Below are 19,328 nucleotides of genomic sequence, written 5' to 3'. Positions count from 1 at the left end.
GAATGTATTTGAGCAGTGGAGGAAGTGAAAAATGAAGATGTTAATAAGCAGTAACAGTGCTCCCACTGAAACCAAATTTTTTTGAGTGTTTTCATGTGCTGTTTACTGTGCATTTTACAGATATTTCATCTTTTTCACTGAATGAAGTCTATTTTTATCTCATTTGTAATAAAAACATTGGGAGAAATAATGGGCTAAAGTTTCCAAAATTTGATGAAAAACATTACTTTATTCATCCAAGAATTTATATGAATTCCAAATTTACACAAAAGATCTACATTAGTCATATAAAAGTAAAACTATTCAAAATCAAGGGCAAAGAAAAATTTTGAAAGTGCTTGGAGAAAAATGACTCCTCATAGGCAAGGATACCATGAAATTAGCTTTTCATAGTATAGAAACAATGGAGTCTAAAAGTTACTGGTACTAAGAGATTTATCAACCAAGAACTCTATATCAATATTTTCACTTTTTATGGTTGATGAATTTTCTCATTTTGAAATGTATGGAAAACATATTGGAGTTTTGGCTTAAAGAGCCTAAGAAATTTAGTTTACTTGGAGTTTAGGATTCCAAGACTAACCAGACTAGTTCATTAGATTTTTCCACATAAAATTTCAGGCCTTGATCTAAATATTTCTCCTCCTCCTCCTCCTCCTCCTCCTCCTCCTCCTCCTCCTCCTCCTCCTCCTCCTTCTTCTTCTTCTTCTCTCTCTCTCTCTCTCTCTCTCTCTCACACACACACACACACACACACACACACACACATACACACACACACACCACAGAATATTCCTCGGTCTGGCCCTGTTCTTTTAACATTTTGAAATTGTTGTTCAGGAGCAATGACAAGTATAAGAATTCAGAAGCCAAATATTCTCATAATATTCTCATGAAATCTCTCTACATTATACTCCCTTTTTTTCCATACTGGAAGTGGGATTTGGCCCAGAGATTATTATTCAATTTAAGAAAACTTAATGAAGGAAAAAATCTGGAGATAACACTCCCCTGTTCAATCCTAGTCATTAGTAAAAACCCCTTCCTCTTTTCTGTTGAAGAAAGAATTAAAATTTCTTTTTGTTGGTATTTTTCGGACCATGCATCTTCTCACTATAGTAGTAAAACTTGTAACATTAGATAGAACAGGACTTTTGGTCAGTTTGTAGTTTAGGTAATAACAAACAACACATAACATGCAACTAAACTCTGGGTAAAAGCTAGCATATTATTCAGAATTCAAGGTGGTAGAAGAGGTCATTATGGCTTTAAGGTATTCTGCTTTCTAAAATATTAGGGATATGAAGACTATTAGAAGTTTATGGCCAAGACCCAGAACCATCTTGGAATAACATCTAGAGATGAATGAGAAGTTACAAAGAGACATGTGTATTGAAAACCAATGGCTGATTTCCTCCAGAGATACTCAAGAATACAGCAATAAATATTCAATAATTGAATGAATGGGTCACTAGCATGACTTGGAAAAATCCTGGTCAAAATCCTGAGGTTATGTAAAATTAAGAGTAATACCTAAAGCAATAATTAATATTTTTAAAAATAATTTGACTGGTGGAGGTTATGAAGCCTAACAATCTTACTCAGTTTTAAATAAGTTGATTCTATAGTCACAACCACATACATATAAAAGATAGTGCATGAGTAAGACAATAATTTCTGTCAAAGTTGATACATGATGAATAACTTATTTCCTTGAAGGTAAAGGATTCAGTTTAGTAATTTAAAACTCAAACTAAGATAAGAGGCTTACAATTCTAATGAGTTCCATATAATTAAACGATATTTTCTTTATGAGATAATTGAGATAGGTATACATAATTTCATACATTCTGGCCTATGTTGAACTTTTTTGTGTGTGTTGTATTTAAAGTCCACGTTAGTTACTCACCGTCTTCAATCTTGTGAATACACTGAAGAAATTAAAAATAATGTTATGAAAAACAAAGTTCTTCAGGCTCCAGAATGCAGTCTCCAGAGAAAAAAGCAAGAGGAGGAAAACTAAACCCATGACAGCCAGTGTAATCAGAAACTTTGCAATCCCGTGTTCTCCAAAACTATAGATACTGTTCTGAATAACTGAGGATGATAAAAAAGATAGCCTTACTTTAAAAACTAATATGAAGTCTAAGATGATGCCAAACAGTAGAAAATAATTTATAAGTTAGATGAAGTAAATTATAAAATATGGAAAATAAGTAATTATTTTGATATCTTGCTTAATCCTCCTTGAGATTTATAATTTTTATAAAATTACTTTTGTCATTTATTTTCCCTCTAGTTTTTAAAAATCGGTTTTTGATATAGGACAATCTTACCACATATTCAAGGAATTTCAAAGGCTGGGCCTTTGTGAACAGAATGCTTACTAAATGAAGCATACAAAATAATGATATTTATAATATGTATAACCACTACTGTAGGCCACACAGAATATCCTTAAAGACTTTCAGAAAGAACATTTTTAAACAAAGTTGACTAGGTAAGTTTTAACATATAGTCTAAAATGTAAGTGGGCTATGACTGATTGATTTTAACCTTGCTATAGAGAAAGTTAGCTAAAGTAAAGAGCTGAATTTTGGATATGAGGATAGAAGACATCTCTGAGATATGAAGATAATTATTCAATTTTTATAAGAATTATATTTTGTTTGATTTGTACCAGTTCATGGATATGTATTTTAGTAAAATATATAAAAAATTAACCTTTCTGTGTTTCTGTGTTTCTGAGTGCATTCACAATGTTGTGCAACCATCACCACTGTATCCATCTAGAATATTTTCATCATTCCAATAGAAAAGCTAGTGTCTATTAAAAACAATCGCCATTATCCTCTTTCCCTAGGTTGGTTCAACAGCTTGGCTATTGTGAATTGTGCTGTTATAAACATTGATGTGGTTGTATCTACAACCACATGTTACTGTATGCTGATTTATTATTGTATTTATTATTGTTTTTGTATGTTGATTTTTAGATCTTTTAGATATATACCAAAGAATGGCATAGTGGTCTTTGATCCACTTTGAGTTGACTTTTGTGCAGATTGAGTCATATGATGGATCCATTCCTAGTTTTTTAAGGAATCTCTATATTGCTTTCCAAAGTGGTTGCACTAATTTATAGTCCCACCAACCATATATGATTCTACCTTTCCCCATACATCCTTGCCAACACTTATTAATATACTATCGATAATTTCCACTCTGCAGCAAGATGCTATCTCAATGTACTTTTGATTTGCATTTACCTAATTGCTAAAGATGTTGAACATTTTTTCATATACTTGTTTTAAGAAGTATCTGTTTAGTTATTTTGCCCATTTATTAATTGGGTTATTTATGTTTTGGTGTAAAGTTTATTGATTTCTTTACATATACTGGGTATTAATGCCCTATCTGAGAAGCAAAGATCTTCTCCCATTTTCTAGGCTCTCTCTCCATGCTCTAAACTGTGGAGAGCTTTTTGATTTGATGCAATCCCAATTATTGATTCTTGGTTTTATTAATTGTGCTTTAGGAGTCTTGGTAAACAAGTCATTTCCTGTGCAGACATACTGGAGTGTTGGGCCTACACTTTTCTTCTAGCAGTTACAGATTTTCTGGTCTAATTCCTAGGTCTTTGATCCACTTTGAGTTGACTTTTGTGCAGATTTGAGTTTTTTTGTTTTGTTTTGTTTTGGCCTGCTGCAATCTGCTGGTGAACACCTCTAGTGATTTTTGCCCCCTATAGTGGGAATCAAATCCAGGGCTTTGTGCATGCTAAGTAAATGCTATACCACCAAATCTAATGAGCTTTTCATTTCTTTTTTTGTATACTTCCATGCTAGAATTTCTATTTGGTCCCTTTTAATAATTTATATATCTTTATTGGACTCTATATTTGGTGAGATGCCATTCTTTCCTCTTTTATTTTTTGGCTAAGGTTTCACAAAACTGTTCAAGGACAGTTGATTTAAAGTCTCCAAGTAGAAAGTCCAGTATCTCGAGTTCCTCTGGGTCAGTTTCTATTAGTTTCTTTTTATCATGTGAAGAGTCATGCTGTCTTGCTTTTGTGTATTCCACAGAAGTTTTTTTTTTGTTGTTGTTGAAAACTGGACATTTTGAATTAAAGTATGGCAATTTTAAAAAATCAAATTTTCTCCTATCTCTTGGTTTTATTGTTGCATGGTGTAAGTTATATTTGTATGTTTAATAATTCCCACAAAATGTCATGTTTTGTCACTGAAAACCATACTAGTAATTGACAACTATTGATTTGACAACAATGTCCTCATGCGTGAAAAAACAAGGAGGAAAATATCCTTTCTTTTCAAATTGGTTGAGTTGGGGCACTCCTTCAATACTTAGGTAGAACATGTACAACTCTGATTTAGCCTTTAATTTTTGCTTAAACAGAGCATAAATATTCAACAGCATTGAATCTGGGGTCTTCTGAATTCCCCATTTTAAGTTTCTGCTTAACACATTGCTTACTATGCTCCACCCCCACCACATGTCTTTTTCACCAGCCTATTCCTTTCTAAACTTTTTTGTCTTCCTGATTCTTGCCTATCTATTGCCTCTTGCCCTAGTTGGCCACAGTTAACAAAGGTGACCAGGAAGCTTCTCTATCCCTCAAGTTCTAAGAGATCTCTATATATGGCAACCCCTGGGTTTCTTTCTTGGGAATATAATTTGCTCTAATTCAGTGCCCAGTTGAGAACAGAGTGTGTATTGCCCCTCTGAAGCCAGTGAGCATATCAAGAATGAAGGCCACAATCCCTACAGCTACTGCTGGGGATTGAATAAGTTAAAATTCCATAATGTGATCTTACCAAAATTTAATGGCTTCTTTCTTCATTAAACTTTCCTCTGGGTTTTTCAAGTTTTTCATTGGGTTCCAGTTCCAAAATTTTGATTCTGACAATTGTCATCACCTTAACCTTTGTTTCAGTGAAGGGAGATATCCTTGAAGATGCCTACTCTATCTATTTTTGGTCTCAAATTACTTCAGTATATCAACTTGTTGATTTTCATTCAGTGATCTTGTCAAGCATCCTAAATATTTTAATAATTTATCTGTAGATTTTAAAAAAATCATTTTGTGTTACTTTTAAGCTTTATTAATGTTGTTTAAGGTCTGTGGAGCATACTCTAAAATTCTTTATTATGCTTCTAAGATTTATTCATATTGTTTCCTTCAGCTGAAGTTTATACATTTTCATTTCCCTGTGATAGTCATCCTGTGGGAAAAAATCTTTATGTCATTTATCTATTCTATGTATCTGTAAGTAAATGGTCTTATACCATTTATATTTTTTATAATTATAAAAATTGCTGAAAAAATATTTATCAAGGTTTATATCTTGGAGTGGAGATATTGTTATCTACATGTAAAAATTTTTCCCATATTTCTTATTGGTACATTATAGTTCTATATGACGATGGGATTTGTTGTTACATACATTCACATATATGTAACACATATGTTAAGTATGTGTATATAATATAACTATATAATTTAACCAATATCCATCCCCAGCACTCCCCCCCCATCTCCTACCCCTTGGTCCCTCTCCTCTACTGATCTCCCTTTGATTTTTAGGAGATCCACCCCACTACCTTTATTTCCCTTTTTCTTCTCTAGTTTCTTCATGAAAGAGAAAATATATGGACCTTGACCTTCTGAGTTTGATTTATTTTGCTTAACATGATGGTCTCTAGTTTTGTCCATTTTCCTGCAAATGTCATAATTTCATTACTCTATGGCTGAATAAAATTCATATATATATATAATATTTTCCTTATGCATTCGTTCACTGATGGATACCTAGATGGTTCCATAGTTTATCTATTGTGAATTGTGATGCTATGAACATGAATATTCATGTATCACTATAGTAAGAAGACTTTAATTCTTCAGGATAAATACCGAGGAATGGTATAGCTGGATCATATGATGGTTCCATGCCTAGTCTTTTGAGGAGCCTCCATACTGATTTCCATAGGGGTTGTACTAATTTATGGTCCCCACAGTGTAGAAATGTTCCTGTTTCTCCACATCCTCTCCAGCATTTATTATTGTCTGTATTCTTGATAATTGTCATTCTGACTGGTGTGAGATGGAATCTCATTGTAATTTTGGTTTTCATTTCCCTAATTGCTAACAATATTGAACATTTTGTCATGTATTTGTTGGTCATTTGTATTTTGCATGTCAAATTTTGTTAATGTCAAATTATTTTCTGAAGTAGCAGAGTAAATTACATCCACTAACAGAGTATAAATATTTCCATTGTCTCACATCTATATACTTGCATGTTAACCATTTCATTATTATCCAATCCAAATTTTCATTTCCTTGAAGAAAAATGAAGTTTATCAAAACTCCTTACAGACAATAGGGTATTTTCAGATCTTAAAAAAATTGTTCTAATTAGTTATATATGGCAGTAGAATGCACTTTGATACATCATACATAAATGGAGTATAACTTCTCATTCTTCTGGTTGTACATGATGTACAATCACACTAGTCATGTAGTCATATATGCACATGAGGTGATTAATGTCCGATTCATTCTACTATCTTTCCTACTACTATAACCCCTCCCTTTAATTCATTCTCCTCTGCCTAATCTAAGGTAACTCTATCTTTCCCTAGGCCCACCCCCCAGTGTGAATTGGCATCTGTATATCAGAGAAAACATTTGGCCTTTGGTTTTTTGGGATTGGTTTATTTCACTTAATATTCTTTCACTTAATATTTTTCTTCAGCTCCATCCACCTGCAGGCAAATGCCATAATCTTATTCTTCTTTGAGACTCAGTAATATTCCATTGTGTATATATACTACATTTTCTTTATCCATTCATCTATTAAAGGACACTGAGGTTGGTTCCATAGGTTAGCTATTGTGAATAGAGCTACTATTAACATTGATGTGGCTGTGTATCTATACTATGCTGATTTTAAGTCCTTTGGATTTAAAATGATGAGTGGGATAGCTGGGTCAAACAGTGGTTCCATTCCAAGTTTTCTAAGGAATTTCCATACAGATTTCCATACTGGTTGCACCAATTTGCAGTCCCACCAGCAATGTATGAGTGTCCCTTTCTCTGCACATCCTCATCAACATTTATTGTTGCTTGTATTCTTGATAGTTGCCATTCTGAATGGATATGAAATCTTAGTGTAGTTTTACTTTGCATTTCTCTATTTGCTGGAGATGTTGAACGATTTTTCATATATTTGTTGATCAATTGTATTTTTTCTTCTGTGAATTGTCTGTTCAGTTCCTTAGCTCACTTATTAATTGGGTTATTATTATTATTTTTTGATGTTAAGTTTTCTGAGTTCTTTATATATCCTGGAGATTAATGCTCTGTCTGAGGTGGCAAAGATTTTTCTCCTATTCGGTAGGCTCTCTCTTCACATTATTGTTTGTTGAGAAGCAGCTTTTTAGTTTGAATCCATCCCATTTATTGATTCTTGATCTTACTTCTTATGCTTTAGGAGTCTTGTTAAGGAAGTCAGATCCTAAGCCAACATGGTGAAGATTTGGGCCTAGTTTTTCTTCTGTTAGACGCAGGGTCTCCATTCTAGTGCCTAAGTCTTGGATCCACTTTGACTTGAGTTTCTTGCAAGGTGAGAGACAGAAGTTTAACTTTGTTTCCTATGGATTTCCAGTTTTCCCAGCCCCATTTGTTGACTAGGCTATCTTTTCACCAATGAATGTTTTTGGTGCCTTTGTCAAGTATGAGATAACTGTATTTATATGGGTTTGTCTCTGGGTCTTCTATCCTGTACCATTGGTCTACGTGTCTGCTTTGGTGCCAATACCATTATGTTTTTGTTTACTATGCCTCTGTGGTATAGTTTAAGGTCTGGTATAGTGATGCCACCTGCTTCATTCTTCCTGCTAAGGATTGTTTTAGCTATTTTGAGTCTCTTATTTTTCCAGATGAATTTCATGACTGCTTTTTCTATTTCTATGAGGAACATCATTTGGGTTTTGATCAGAATTGCATTAAATCTGTATAGTGCTTTTGGAAGTATGGTCATTTTGATAAAATTAATTCTGCCTATTGAAAAGCAAGGGAGATGTTTCCATCTTCTAAGGTCTTCTTTCACTTCTTTAGGGTTCTGTATTTTCATTGTATAGATCTTTCACCTCTTTTGTTGATTCCCAAGTATTTTTTTCTTTTTGAGGCTATTTTAAATGGGGTAGTTTTCCTTGTTTCCCTTTCTGAGGATTTGTCCCTGGTATACAGAAATGCTGTCAATTTATGAGAACTGATTTTATATCCTTCTACTTTGCTGAATTCATTTACTAGTTTTAGAAGCTTTCTAGTGGAACTTTCTGAGTCTTCTAGATATAAAATTATATCATCAGCAAATACTGCTAATTTGAGTTCTTCTTTCCCCATGCATATCCCTTTAATTTCTTTTGTCTAATTGCTCTGGCCAGTGTTTCAAGAACTATGTTAAATAGAAGTGGTAAAAGAGAGCATCCCTATCTTGTTCTCTAGAGAGAATGCCTTCAGTTTTTTTTTTCCATTTAAAATGATGTTGGCCTTGGGCTTAGTGTAGATAGCCTTAATGATGTTGAGATATGTTCCTGTTATCCCTAGTTTTTCTAGTGTTTTGAACATGAAGGGGTGCTGTATTTTATCAAATGCTTTTTCTGTGTCTATTGAAATGATCATATGATTCTTATTTTAAGTCTATTGATGTGATAAATTACATTTATTGATTTCCATATGTTGAACCAACCTTACTTCTCTGGGGTGAATCCCACTTGATCGTGATGCATGATCTTTTTGATATGTGTTTGTATTAGATTTGCAAAAATTTTATTGAGAATTTTTTGCATCTATGTTCATTAGATATTGGTCTGAAGGGTTCTTTGGATTTATCTTTGCCTGGTTTTGGAATCAGAGTGATACTGGCCTCGTAGAATGAGTTTTAAGTGCTCCCTCTTTTTCTATTTTCTGAAATAAATCACAGATTATTGGTATTATTTCTTCTTTAAAGGTCTTGTAGAACTCAGCTGTGTATCCATCCGGTCCTGGGCTTTTCTTGGTTGATAGGCTTCCAGTGGTGTCTTCTATTTCATCATTTGATATTGGTCTGTTTAACTTGTGTATATCATCCTGATTCAATTTGGGCAAATCATGATTTCTAATCTGTCGATGCCTTTGATATTTTCTATTTTATTGGAGTACAAATATCAAAATATCAAATATCTTATGTATTTCTGTAGTGTCTGTCGTGATCTTACCTTTTTCATCATGTTAGTAGTTTGAGTTTTCTCTCTCTTGCTCTTCATTAGCATAGCTAAAGGTATGTCAATTTTATTTATTTTTTTAAAGAACCAACTTTTTGTTCTGTCAATTTTTCAATTGTTTCTTTTATTATAATTGCACTGATTTCAGCTCTAATTTTAATTAAGTCGTGTCTTCTACTGATTTTGGTGTTGATTTTTTTCTTCTTTTTCAAGGGATTTGAAATGTAATGTTAGGTCATTTATTTGTTGACTTTTTCTTCTTATAAGGAATGAACTCCATCCAATGAACTTTCCTCTTAGTACTGCTTTCATGTGTCCCAGAAATTTTGATATGTTGTGTCCATGTTTTCATTTACCTCTAAGAATTTATAAATCTTCTCCCTGATGTCATTTACAACTCATTGTTCATTCAGTAGCATACTACTTAGTCTCCAGGTATTGGAGTAATTTGTATTTTTTATTTTGTCATTGATTTCTAATTTCATTCCATTATGATCTGATAGAATTCAGGCTGGTAACTGTACTTTTTTGAAAATGATAAGAGTTTCTTTGTGGCATATTATAAGGTCTATTTTAGAGAAGGATCCATGTTCTGCTGAGAAGAAAGTGTATTCTCTCATTGAAGGATAAAATATTCTATATATGTCAGTTAAGTCTAAGTTATTGATTGTATTATTGAGATCTATAGTTTCTTTGTTCAACTTTTGTTTTGAATATCTATCCACTGGTGAGAATAGTGTGTTAAAGTCACCCAAGATTATTGTGTTGTGGTCAATTTGACCCTTGAATTTGAGAATTTGTTTGATGAACATAGATGCTCCATTATTTGGGACATATATATTTATAACTGTTATGTCTTTTTGGTGTATGGCTTCCTTGAGCAGTATGAAATGACTTTCTTTATGACTTTTGATCAACTTTAGCTCGAAGTCTACTTTATTTGATATAAGAATGGAAATCCCTGCTTGCTTCTGCTTCTGCAGAACGTATATTATTGGATTCTTGGGTTGAGTGTGATAATAAATTAAACAAGCAGAGGGGATTGTTTTTAGGTAATGAAAATATTCTAACCCTGGGATGTCATGATTGCACAACATTACATAGTTATCAAAAATACTAAATAGAACTATATCCAAAAGACCTAAAAAGAGCATTCTACAGGGACACAGCCACATCAATGCTTATAGCAGCACAATTCACAATAGCTAGACTGTGGAACCAACCTAGATGCCCTTCAATAGATGAATGGATAAAAAAATGTAGCATTTATACACAATGGAATATTACTCAGCACAAAAAATAACAAAATCAGGCATTTGCAGGGAAATGGATGGCATTAGAGCAGATTATGCTAAGTGAAGTTAGCCAATCCCTAAAAAACAAATGCCAGATGTCTTCTCTGATATAAGGGGGGGTGACTCAAAATGGGATAGGGAGGAAGAGCATGAGAAGAAGATTACCACTAAATAGGGAAGAGAGGTGGGACAGAAAAGGAGAGAGAAAGGAATTTGCACGGAAGATGGAAGGAGACCCTCATCGTTATACAGAATACATGTATGATGTTGTGAGGAGAAAAAAAAAAAGAAGTGTGTCACATTAGATTGGGTAGAGAGATGTGATGGGAGGGGAAGGGAGGGAAAGAGGGGATGGGAAGGGCAGAAGAATAAAATAGACATTATTATTACTGTATGTATATGGATGACTGTATGACCAATGTGATTCTGCAACCTGTACAATCAGAAAAATGAGAAATTATATACCCCATTTGATTCAAATGTATGAATTGTCAAGATCACTATACTGTCATGTGTAACTAATAAAAATAAATAAATAAAAAATACTAAATATAGTTAAAACTTGTTTATAGTCTATAAATAATAATTAATAGAACTGTTTTTAAAAAGCAGAAATACAAATTTACATATCAAGTAGGCAAACTAAAATGTGACATAAATTTTGCTATTCAGAAACTTGACCCAAATAATTATATTTCAAACTTACTCATAAAATCAGACTAAAATATAAGAAAAACTTAATAGAATCCTTATTTTTTCTTGATTTTGATCTGGTTGTAAAGTTATCTTTATTTGTGAGATACTCAAAACTTACCATACCAGAGAACTTAATATTCTTTTTAAGTGAAGTATTCTTATTTATCAAACACAAATAGTAACAACTAACTTGCAGAATTCAAAGTAATATGCATAATGCTATTTGCACATAGTAGGTAACTAGTTAATAATAACCCATTATCAATTTTGTGGTAAATTCATGAAATTTCTTTTGGATTTTATTTTGATGCCTCATCCCTTCCTATCCTCCATCCCTAGTCTGTGAAAATAATTTTGATAAAGAAATACACTCAAAATAGCAAGCTTGACTATCTCCATTGGAGGAAGGAGAGGTTTCACAATTCTTCAATAATTTGAGCTTAAGTGAAGATGGCTGGAATAGAATAAGTTGTGTTTAGGGACCTGTGGAGCCTCAGATACTCACATGATTTATTGCAATCCAGATAGATGCTTTTAAATTTCTTGGCACAAAGTTTTTTCACTTCATAGTCATCAAAATATCTGCTGATACTCATTGCAAAATTGTAACTAGGAAGCACCATTAATACATTACTTATGATACTTTTGAAGAAAGATAGCTCATTCTCTGTAATTAAAAAGATTAGCTTCAATTATAAGAAAGTAATAAATCCCCTCAAAACAACTTCTCCCAAGTGATTAATCCACTCAATCTCAGACAAACATCAAACTAGATGATCCTTGGCTAATAATTAGTTGCTAAATTTGTCCACCTTGATAGCCTGTGGTATAGATTTGTCAATTACAGCTTTCAAGAGAAGACATTCTTCAACATTGTAAAAATGTTGCCCTACAAAGGAACTGAACAAGTACTTCACAGAAGAAGAAAAACAAATGGTCAAAAAAAAAAAAAAAAAAAATATATATATATATATATATATATATATATATATATAAATGTTCAACATCTCCAGCAATTAGAAAAATGCAAATTAAAACTACACTGAGATTTTATTTCATTCCAGTCAGAATGGCAATTATCAGGAATACAAGTAATAATAAATGCTGGCAAGGATGTGAGGAGAAAGGTACCCTCATACATTGTTGGTGGGACTGCAAATTGGTGCACCGCTATGGAAAGCAGTATGGAGATGGTTTAGAAAACTTAAAACGGAACCACCATTTGACCTAAACCACCATTTAAACCCACTCCTTGGTTTGAATGCAAAGGACTTAAAATCAGCATATAACAGTAATGCAGTCACATCAATGTTAAGAGCAGCTCAATTCACAATACCCAAGCTATGGAAACAACTTAGGTGTTCTTCAATGGATGAATGGATAAAGAAAATGTGGTATGTATACACATTGGAATATTACTCAGCCTTAAAGAATGAAAGTATGACATTTGCTGGTAAATGGATGGAACTGGTGAATATCATAGTAAGTGAAATAAGCCAATCCCCCAAAATCAAAGGCTGAACATTCTCTATGATATGTGGCCGCTAACCCACAACAAAGGAGGCTATCAAGGGGGAAGAATAGAGCCCATGGATTAGAAAAAGGGGAATGAAGGGAAGGGAGGGGGGATGGGAATAGGAAAGAAAATAGAATTAATTAGACATAATTTTCCTCATCTTGTATTTGAACACAACCAGGGTAACTCCACATCATGTATAATCACAAGAACAGAATCCTAAATAAAATAAGTTATACTCCATGTATGTATAATATGCCAAAATATACTCCACTGTTATGTATAACTAAAAAGAATAAAAAAACACTTAAAAAGGAGTGTTGCCCTAGGGTCTTTCTTCTTTGCGTGTAGGTCTGATTTTGTTATCTCTTCCTCCTTTTCTCTTCCCTATTCCTCTATTTCTTAGCTCTCACATACATACTTAATATTTTCTGATTTCCAAAAAGTGTTAAATTTTCAGATTTAGTGCTCAGAAGTTTTATTCTCTTATATTTCATCCTCACTTATTTAACATATTTCCTCAAGAAAGGAAAATATTGTGTGAAATCCTTACCATAAAACTGTAGTACACTCTGAACAATGATACTGCAAATAATTGAAATGTAATTAAAGAGAGTAAGCTTGATGGAGGCAGCAGTCCCACTAGAAAACAGGAAGCTTCCAAGATACATGAGAGGAACAATACACCAGCCGTATAGCATAAAGATCAACATTGTGTCCAGAAAGTTGAAATTCACAATAAATGCATCCACTTCACAGTATTTGAATACTCCCTGGATCATAGAATATAGAGGTAAAAGCAAGGTAAATGATACTGGGCAGTCAGTCAGGTCAGAACACTTAGAGAACAGCCATCTTACTGTCTTCACTAGATGATAGGACTAATGATTACTATTTATTTTTCCATTTTTAAAAAAAGCTTTAGAAAATGAGCCTGAAGAGAATTATTTCTACAACAGAGAATATTCCAATGAGCATAATGACTATCCCTTTCTGTTTTTTTCTCTTTGGAACATTTTTACTTCCCCTCTCCCTGCCCATGATCAAAGCCAATGTAGTTATGTCTGCATTAAACCAAAGTAAACTTTCCTAGAAGGAAAAAAGACCCAGGAAGTAGACTATTTCTCTGAAGATTTCCTGCAGCATTACCTCCCACATTAGACTGTCTCTTAGTTTGTATCCATCTCAACAATCAGGGCTCTCCTTCTTTAATTATATGATTGAATCAGATTGGTGTAAAGTGGCACTTTTATAGATATACCAAAGGAACAAAATAAACAATACAAAATATAGCTAAATACACATTGTTAGTTAATATACAGCAAAGCAATTTGTATTTTAAATCAGTATAAAAGAGCCATTATTTAAAACAGATATTAGAACAATGGGTTAGATATTTAGGTTGAAACCTGCTCCCCCATCATTACTTTGTTCTTGCTTAAAAATAAGTTCAGGAAGGAGGGGAAAATTGCAAATGGTGACTTTAGTAAAAAATAACTTGTGCTGAAGCAATGATTTGTAAAAGGAAAGCTCTCTGAAGACTTTCTAGAACTGAGATGTACAATACTAGTTTGTAATACTGATTCAGCTGTCTAACCCCTTTGTGAGGCTGGAAATTTTTTTTAAAAAAAATGCATTATATGCTTTGATAAATTTCAAGTACCAGTTTTCAAAATTATGTCTAAAAATAGTCATCTCTATGAGCTTATTATCATTTTATGTACACCTGATTATTTGTTGCCTTATTTATCAATAAATATGCCCTCAATAATGTGGTTAGGCTTGTATAACTTTAAAAAAATAAATATAGTCTTAACAGTAGGATCCACTTTGACATAACTATACAAGCATGGAATATATCTTATTCTAATTCAGACCCCAGTACCTCTCTTTCCCCTTCCCTTTCCCCACATCCTGCTCTCTTCCCTCTATTGACCTATCTACCATTTACTCATATAATAATAATTATTATAATAATTTATTATGAATATAAATAACACATCATAAATAATTATTATAAATAAAATTTATATTATTTATGATTATTATAAATAATACTTAATTATTATTTTAAATTAATATTATGGATGTACAATGGCATTCATTGTGGTGTTTTCATATATGTACATAGGAAAGTTATGTCAGATTAATTCCACTGTCTTTCCTTTTCCTATCCCACCTCCCTTCCCTTCACTCCCCTTTGTCTAATCCACTGAACTTCTATTCTCCTCATCCCCTCATTGTGGGTTAGCTTCCACATATCAAATATTCAACCTTTGGGGTTCTTTTTTGGATTGGCTTATTTCACTTAGCATGATGGTCTCCAGATCCATCCATTTACTGGAAAATGTCAAAGTCATTCTTCTTTATGGCTGAGTAATAATTTGATATCAATACATCTTTATCCATTCATCTGTTGAAGGGCATCTAGGTTGTCTCCATAGTTTAGTTATTGTGAATTATGTTGCTATAAACATTGATAGGGCTGTATCTCTGCAGTATGCTGATTTTAGCTCCTTTGGATGTATACCAAGGAGTGGGATTACTGGGTTAAATGGAATCTCCATACTGCTTTCCAGAGTGGTTACACCTATTTGCAGTCTCACTAGCAACCAATGAATATATCTCTTCCTACATCCTTGTCAACATTTATTGTTACTTGTATTCTTCATAATTGCCATTCTGACTGGAGTGAGATAAAAATCTTAATGTTGTTTAATTTGCATTTCTGTAATTGCTAGAGATGTTAAACATTTTTCATATATTTGGTTACCATTTGTATTTCTTCTTCTGTGAAGTGTTTGTTCAGTTCCTTTGCCCATTTATTGACTGGATTAGTTGTGACTTTTTTTGGTGTTAAGAGTTCTTTATATATCTTGAAGATTAATGCTCTATCTGAGGTGCAAGTCGCCAAGATTTTCTCCCATTTTGTAGGCTCGCTCTTCACATTCTTGTTTTCTTTGCTGAGAAAAATATGGATAACATTGTTTATTGAATCTTGACTTTATTTCTTCTGCTTTAGGAATTTTGTTAAGGAAGTCAATTCCTGAGCTGAGGCGTTGGAGTGTTGGAGTGTTTTCTTCCAGTATGTTCAGGGTTTCTGGTCTAATTTCTGGGTTTTTGATAAACTTTGAGTTTTGTGCAGGGCAAGAGATAGGGGTTAAATTTCATCCTACTATATATGGATTTCCAGTTTTCCCAGCACCATTTCTTGAAGAGTCTATCTTTTCTCCCATCTATGTTTTTGGCACCTTTGTCTAATGCAAGATAACTGTAATTTTGTGGGTTAGTCTCTGTGTCCTCTATTCTGTACTATTGGTCTACCAGTCTGCTTTGGTGCCAATACCATGCTGTTTTTGTTACTACTGCTCTGTAGTATAATTTAAGGTCTGGTGATGCCTCCTGATTTGCTTTTCTCAACAAGGATTGTTTTGAGTATTCTGGGCCTCTTATTTTTCCAAATGAGTTTCAAGACAACTTTTTCCATTTCAACAATGTCATTGGAATTTTGATGAGAAGTGCATTGAATCTGTATAGTGCTTTTGGAAGTATGGCCACTTGACAATTAATTCTGCATATCCAAGAACATGGGAGGTCTTTCTATCTTCTATGGTCTCCTTCAATTTCTTTAGTGTTCTGTAGTTTTCATTGTAGAGGTTCTTCACCTCTTTTGTTAGATTGATTCCCAAGTTTTGTTTTTTTAGGCTATTGTGAATAGGATTTTCCTAATTTCTCTTTTAGCAGATTTATCATTTAAGTATAGGTGTTAATTTTATATCCTGCTACTTTACTGAATTCATTTATGAGTTATAGAAGTTTTCTAGTGGAGTTTTTTGTCTTCTAAATATAGAATCATATCATTGACAAATAGGGATCATTTTAGTCCTTTTTTCCTATTTGGATCCATTTTATTTCCTTCTTTTGCTTAATTACTCTGGCTAGAGTTTCAAGGACTATGGTGAATATAAGTGGCATCCCTGTCTTGCTTCTGTTTTTAGTGGGAATGTTTTCTGTTTTTCTCCATTCGAAATAATTTTGGCTTTGGGTTTGTTGCATATAATTTTACAATGTTGAGTGATGTTCCTCTATCCCCATTTTTCTAGTGTTTTAAACATGAATAGAACCTGTATTTTGTCAAAGCTTTTTTGTATCTATTAAGATAATCATGTTATTCCTGTCTTTAAATCTATTTATGTGACTAATTACATTTATGTCTTTAAATCTATTTATGTGATTATTCAACATTTCTGAATGTTGAACCAAACTTGCATCCCTAGGGTGAAACCCACTTGATCATGGTGCACTATCTTTTTTAATGTTTTTTTTTTTTTTTTCAATTTGAACATATTTTTAAAAGAACTTTTGCATTTATGTTCATCAGGATATTGGTCTGACGTTTTCTTTCCTTCATGTGTCTTTGCCTGCTTTGGTATCAGGGTGATACTGACTCCATAGAATGAGGGGTATTGGTGTAAGTTCTTCTTTGAAAGTCTTTTAGAACTCAGCTGAGAATCCACCTGGTTCTGGGATTTTCACTGTTAGTAGGCTTTTGATAGCTTCTTCAATTTCATTACTTTTTAAATTTTGTATATCCTCCTGTTTCAATTGGGTATGTCATAGGTCTTTAGAAATTTGTTGATGTCTTTGAGATTTTCTAGGTTATTGGAATATAAATTTTCAAAATAGTTTCTGATAATCATCTATATTTCAGCAGCATCTGTGGGGATATTTCCTTTGTCATTAACAGATTTTAAAACTTCACATTTCTCCCCTCTTTTGCTTAGCTTGGCTACAAGCTCATCAGTTTTGTTTTAAAAATTTATTTATTTATTCCATTTTGTTATATATGATAGCAGAATGCATTTCAATCCATAGTATACATATAGAGTACAAATTTTCATGTCTCTGGTTGTACACTAAGTAGAGTCACACTATTCATGTCTTCATATATGTACTTGGGGTAATGATGCCCATCTCATTCCACTGACTTACCTAACCCCTGCCCCCTCCCTTTTCCTCCCTCCCCTTTGACCTATCTAAAGTTCTTCCAATCCTCCCATGCTTCCCCCCATCCCCATTATGGATTGGCATCCTCATATCAGAGAAAATATTTGGCATTTGTTTTTTTTTTGGGATTGGCTTACTTCATTTAGCATAATATTCTCCAACTCCATCCATTTACCTGCAAATGCCATGATTTTATCTCTTGTAATGCTAAGTAATATCCATTGTGTATATATACCATAGTTTCTTTATCCATTCATCTACTGAAGGGCATCTAGGTTGGTTTCACAATTTCGTTATTGTGAATTTTGCTGCTATAAATATTGATGTGACTGCATCACTGTAGTTTGCTGTTTTTAAGTCCTTTGGGTATAAATTGAGGAGTGGGTTAGCAGGATCAAATGGAGGTTCCATTTCAAGTTTTCCAAGGATTCTCCATACTGCTTTCCATATTGGTTGCACCAATTTGCAATGCTACCAGCAACGTATGAGTGTGCCTTTCTCACCATATCCTCACCAACACATATTGTTATTTGTATTCTTAATAGTTGCCATTCTGACTGGAGGGAGATGAAATCTTAGTGTAGTTTTGATTTGCATTTCTCTAATTGCTAGAGATGAACAGTTTTTCATATATTTATTGCTTGATTGTATATCATCTTCTGAGAAGTGTCTGTTCAGTTCCTTGGCCCATTTGTTAATTATTTGCTTTTTTGGTGTTAAGATTTTTTTTTAGTTCTTTATATACCCTAGAGATTAGTGCTCTACCTTATGGGCATGTGGTAAAAAAAATTGCTCGCATTCTGAAGGCTATCCACCTCATTGATTGTTCATTTGCTGAGAAGCTGCTTTTTAATTTAAATGCATCCCATTTATTCTTAGTTTTATTTTTTGCATTATAGGAGTATTATTAAGAAAGTTAGGGCCTATCTGACATGATGAAGATTTGGGCCTACTTTTTCTTCTACTAGGTACAGGGTCTCTGGTTTAATTCCTAGGTCCCTGATCCACTTTGAGTTTTGTGCATGGTGAGAGATAGGGATTTAATCTTATTTTGTTACTTATGGATTTCCAGTTTTCCCAGCATCATTTGTTGAAGAGGCCATCCTTTCTCCAATATGTTTGTGGTGCCTTTGTCTAATATTAGCTAACTGTATTTGTGTGGGTTTGTCTCTGTGTCCTCTATTCTGTACCATTGGTCTACCAGTCTATTTTGGTACCAGTATCATGCCATTTTTGTTACTATTGCTCTGTAGTTATAGTTTAAGGTCTGGTATAGTGATGCAACCTGTCTCATTCTTCTGGCTAAGGATTGCTTTAGCTATTCGGTCTCTTATTTTTCCAGATGAATTATATGATTGCTTTTTCTATTTCTATAAGGAATGCCATTGGGATTTTGATCAGAATTGCATTAAATCTGTATAGTCCTTTTAGTAGTATGGTCATTTTGACAATATTAATTTTGCCTATCCAAGAACAAGGGAGATCTTTCCATCTTCTAAGGTTGTCTGTAATTTTTTTCTTTAGCAGGC

At 33.3% G+C, this 19,328-nt stretch overlaps 1 protein-coding gene across 1 annotated transcript in view; it reads right to left on the bottom strand.

Moving 5' to 3' along the window:
- Nucleotides 1-19,328, bottom strand: part of LOC114096938 (phospholipid-transporting ATPase ABCA3-like) — a 169,261-nt gene that overhangs the window by 20,707 nt on the left and 129,226 nt on the right. Inside the window, exons 20-22 of the mRNA XM_071605765.1 lie at nt 13,333-13,561; nt 11,782-11,933; nt 1,910-2,097 (exon numbers count right to left, since the gene is read on the bottom strand). Coding sequence (XP_071461866.1) covers nt 1,910-2,097; nt 11,782-11,933; nt 13,333-13,561 — 569 coding nt within the window. The remainder of the gene's footprint in view (nt 1-1,909; nt 2,098-11,781; nt 11,934-13,332; nt 13,562-19,328) is intronic.

The sequence above is a fragment of the Marmota flaviventris genome, chromosome 19, assembly GCF_047511675.1.
Source record: "Marmota flaviventris isolate mMarFla1 chromosome 19, mMarFla1.hap1, whole genome shotgun sequence".
NCBI lineage: Eukaryota > Metazoa > Chordata > Mammalia > Rodentia > Sciuridae > Marmota > Marmota flaviventris.
Note: the sequence above shows the minus strand (reverse complement) of the source record. Positions and strands in the feature narration are given on the sequence as shown.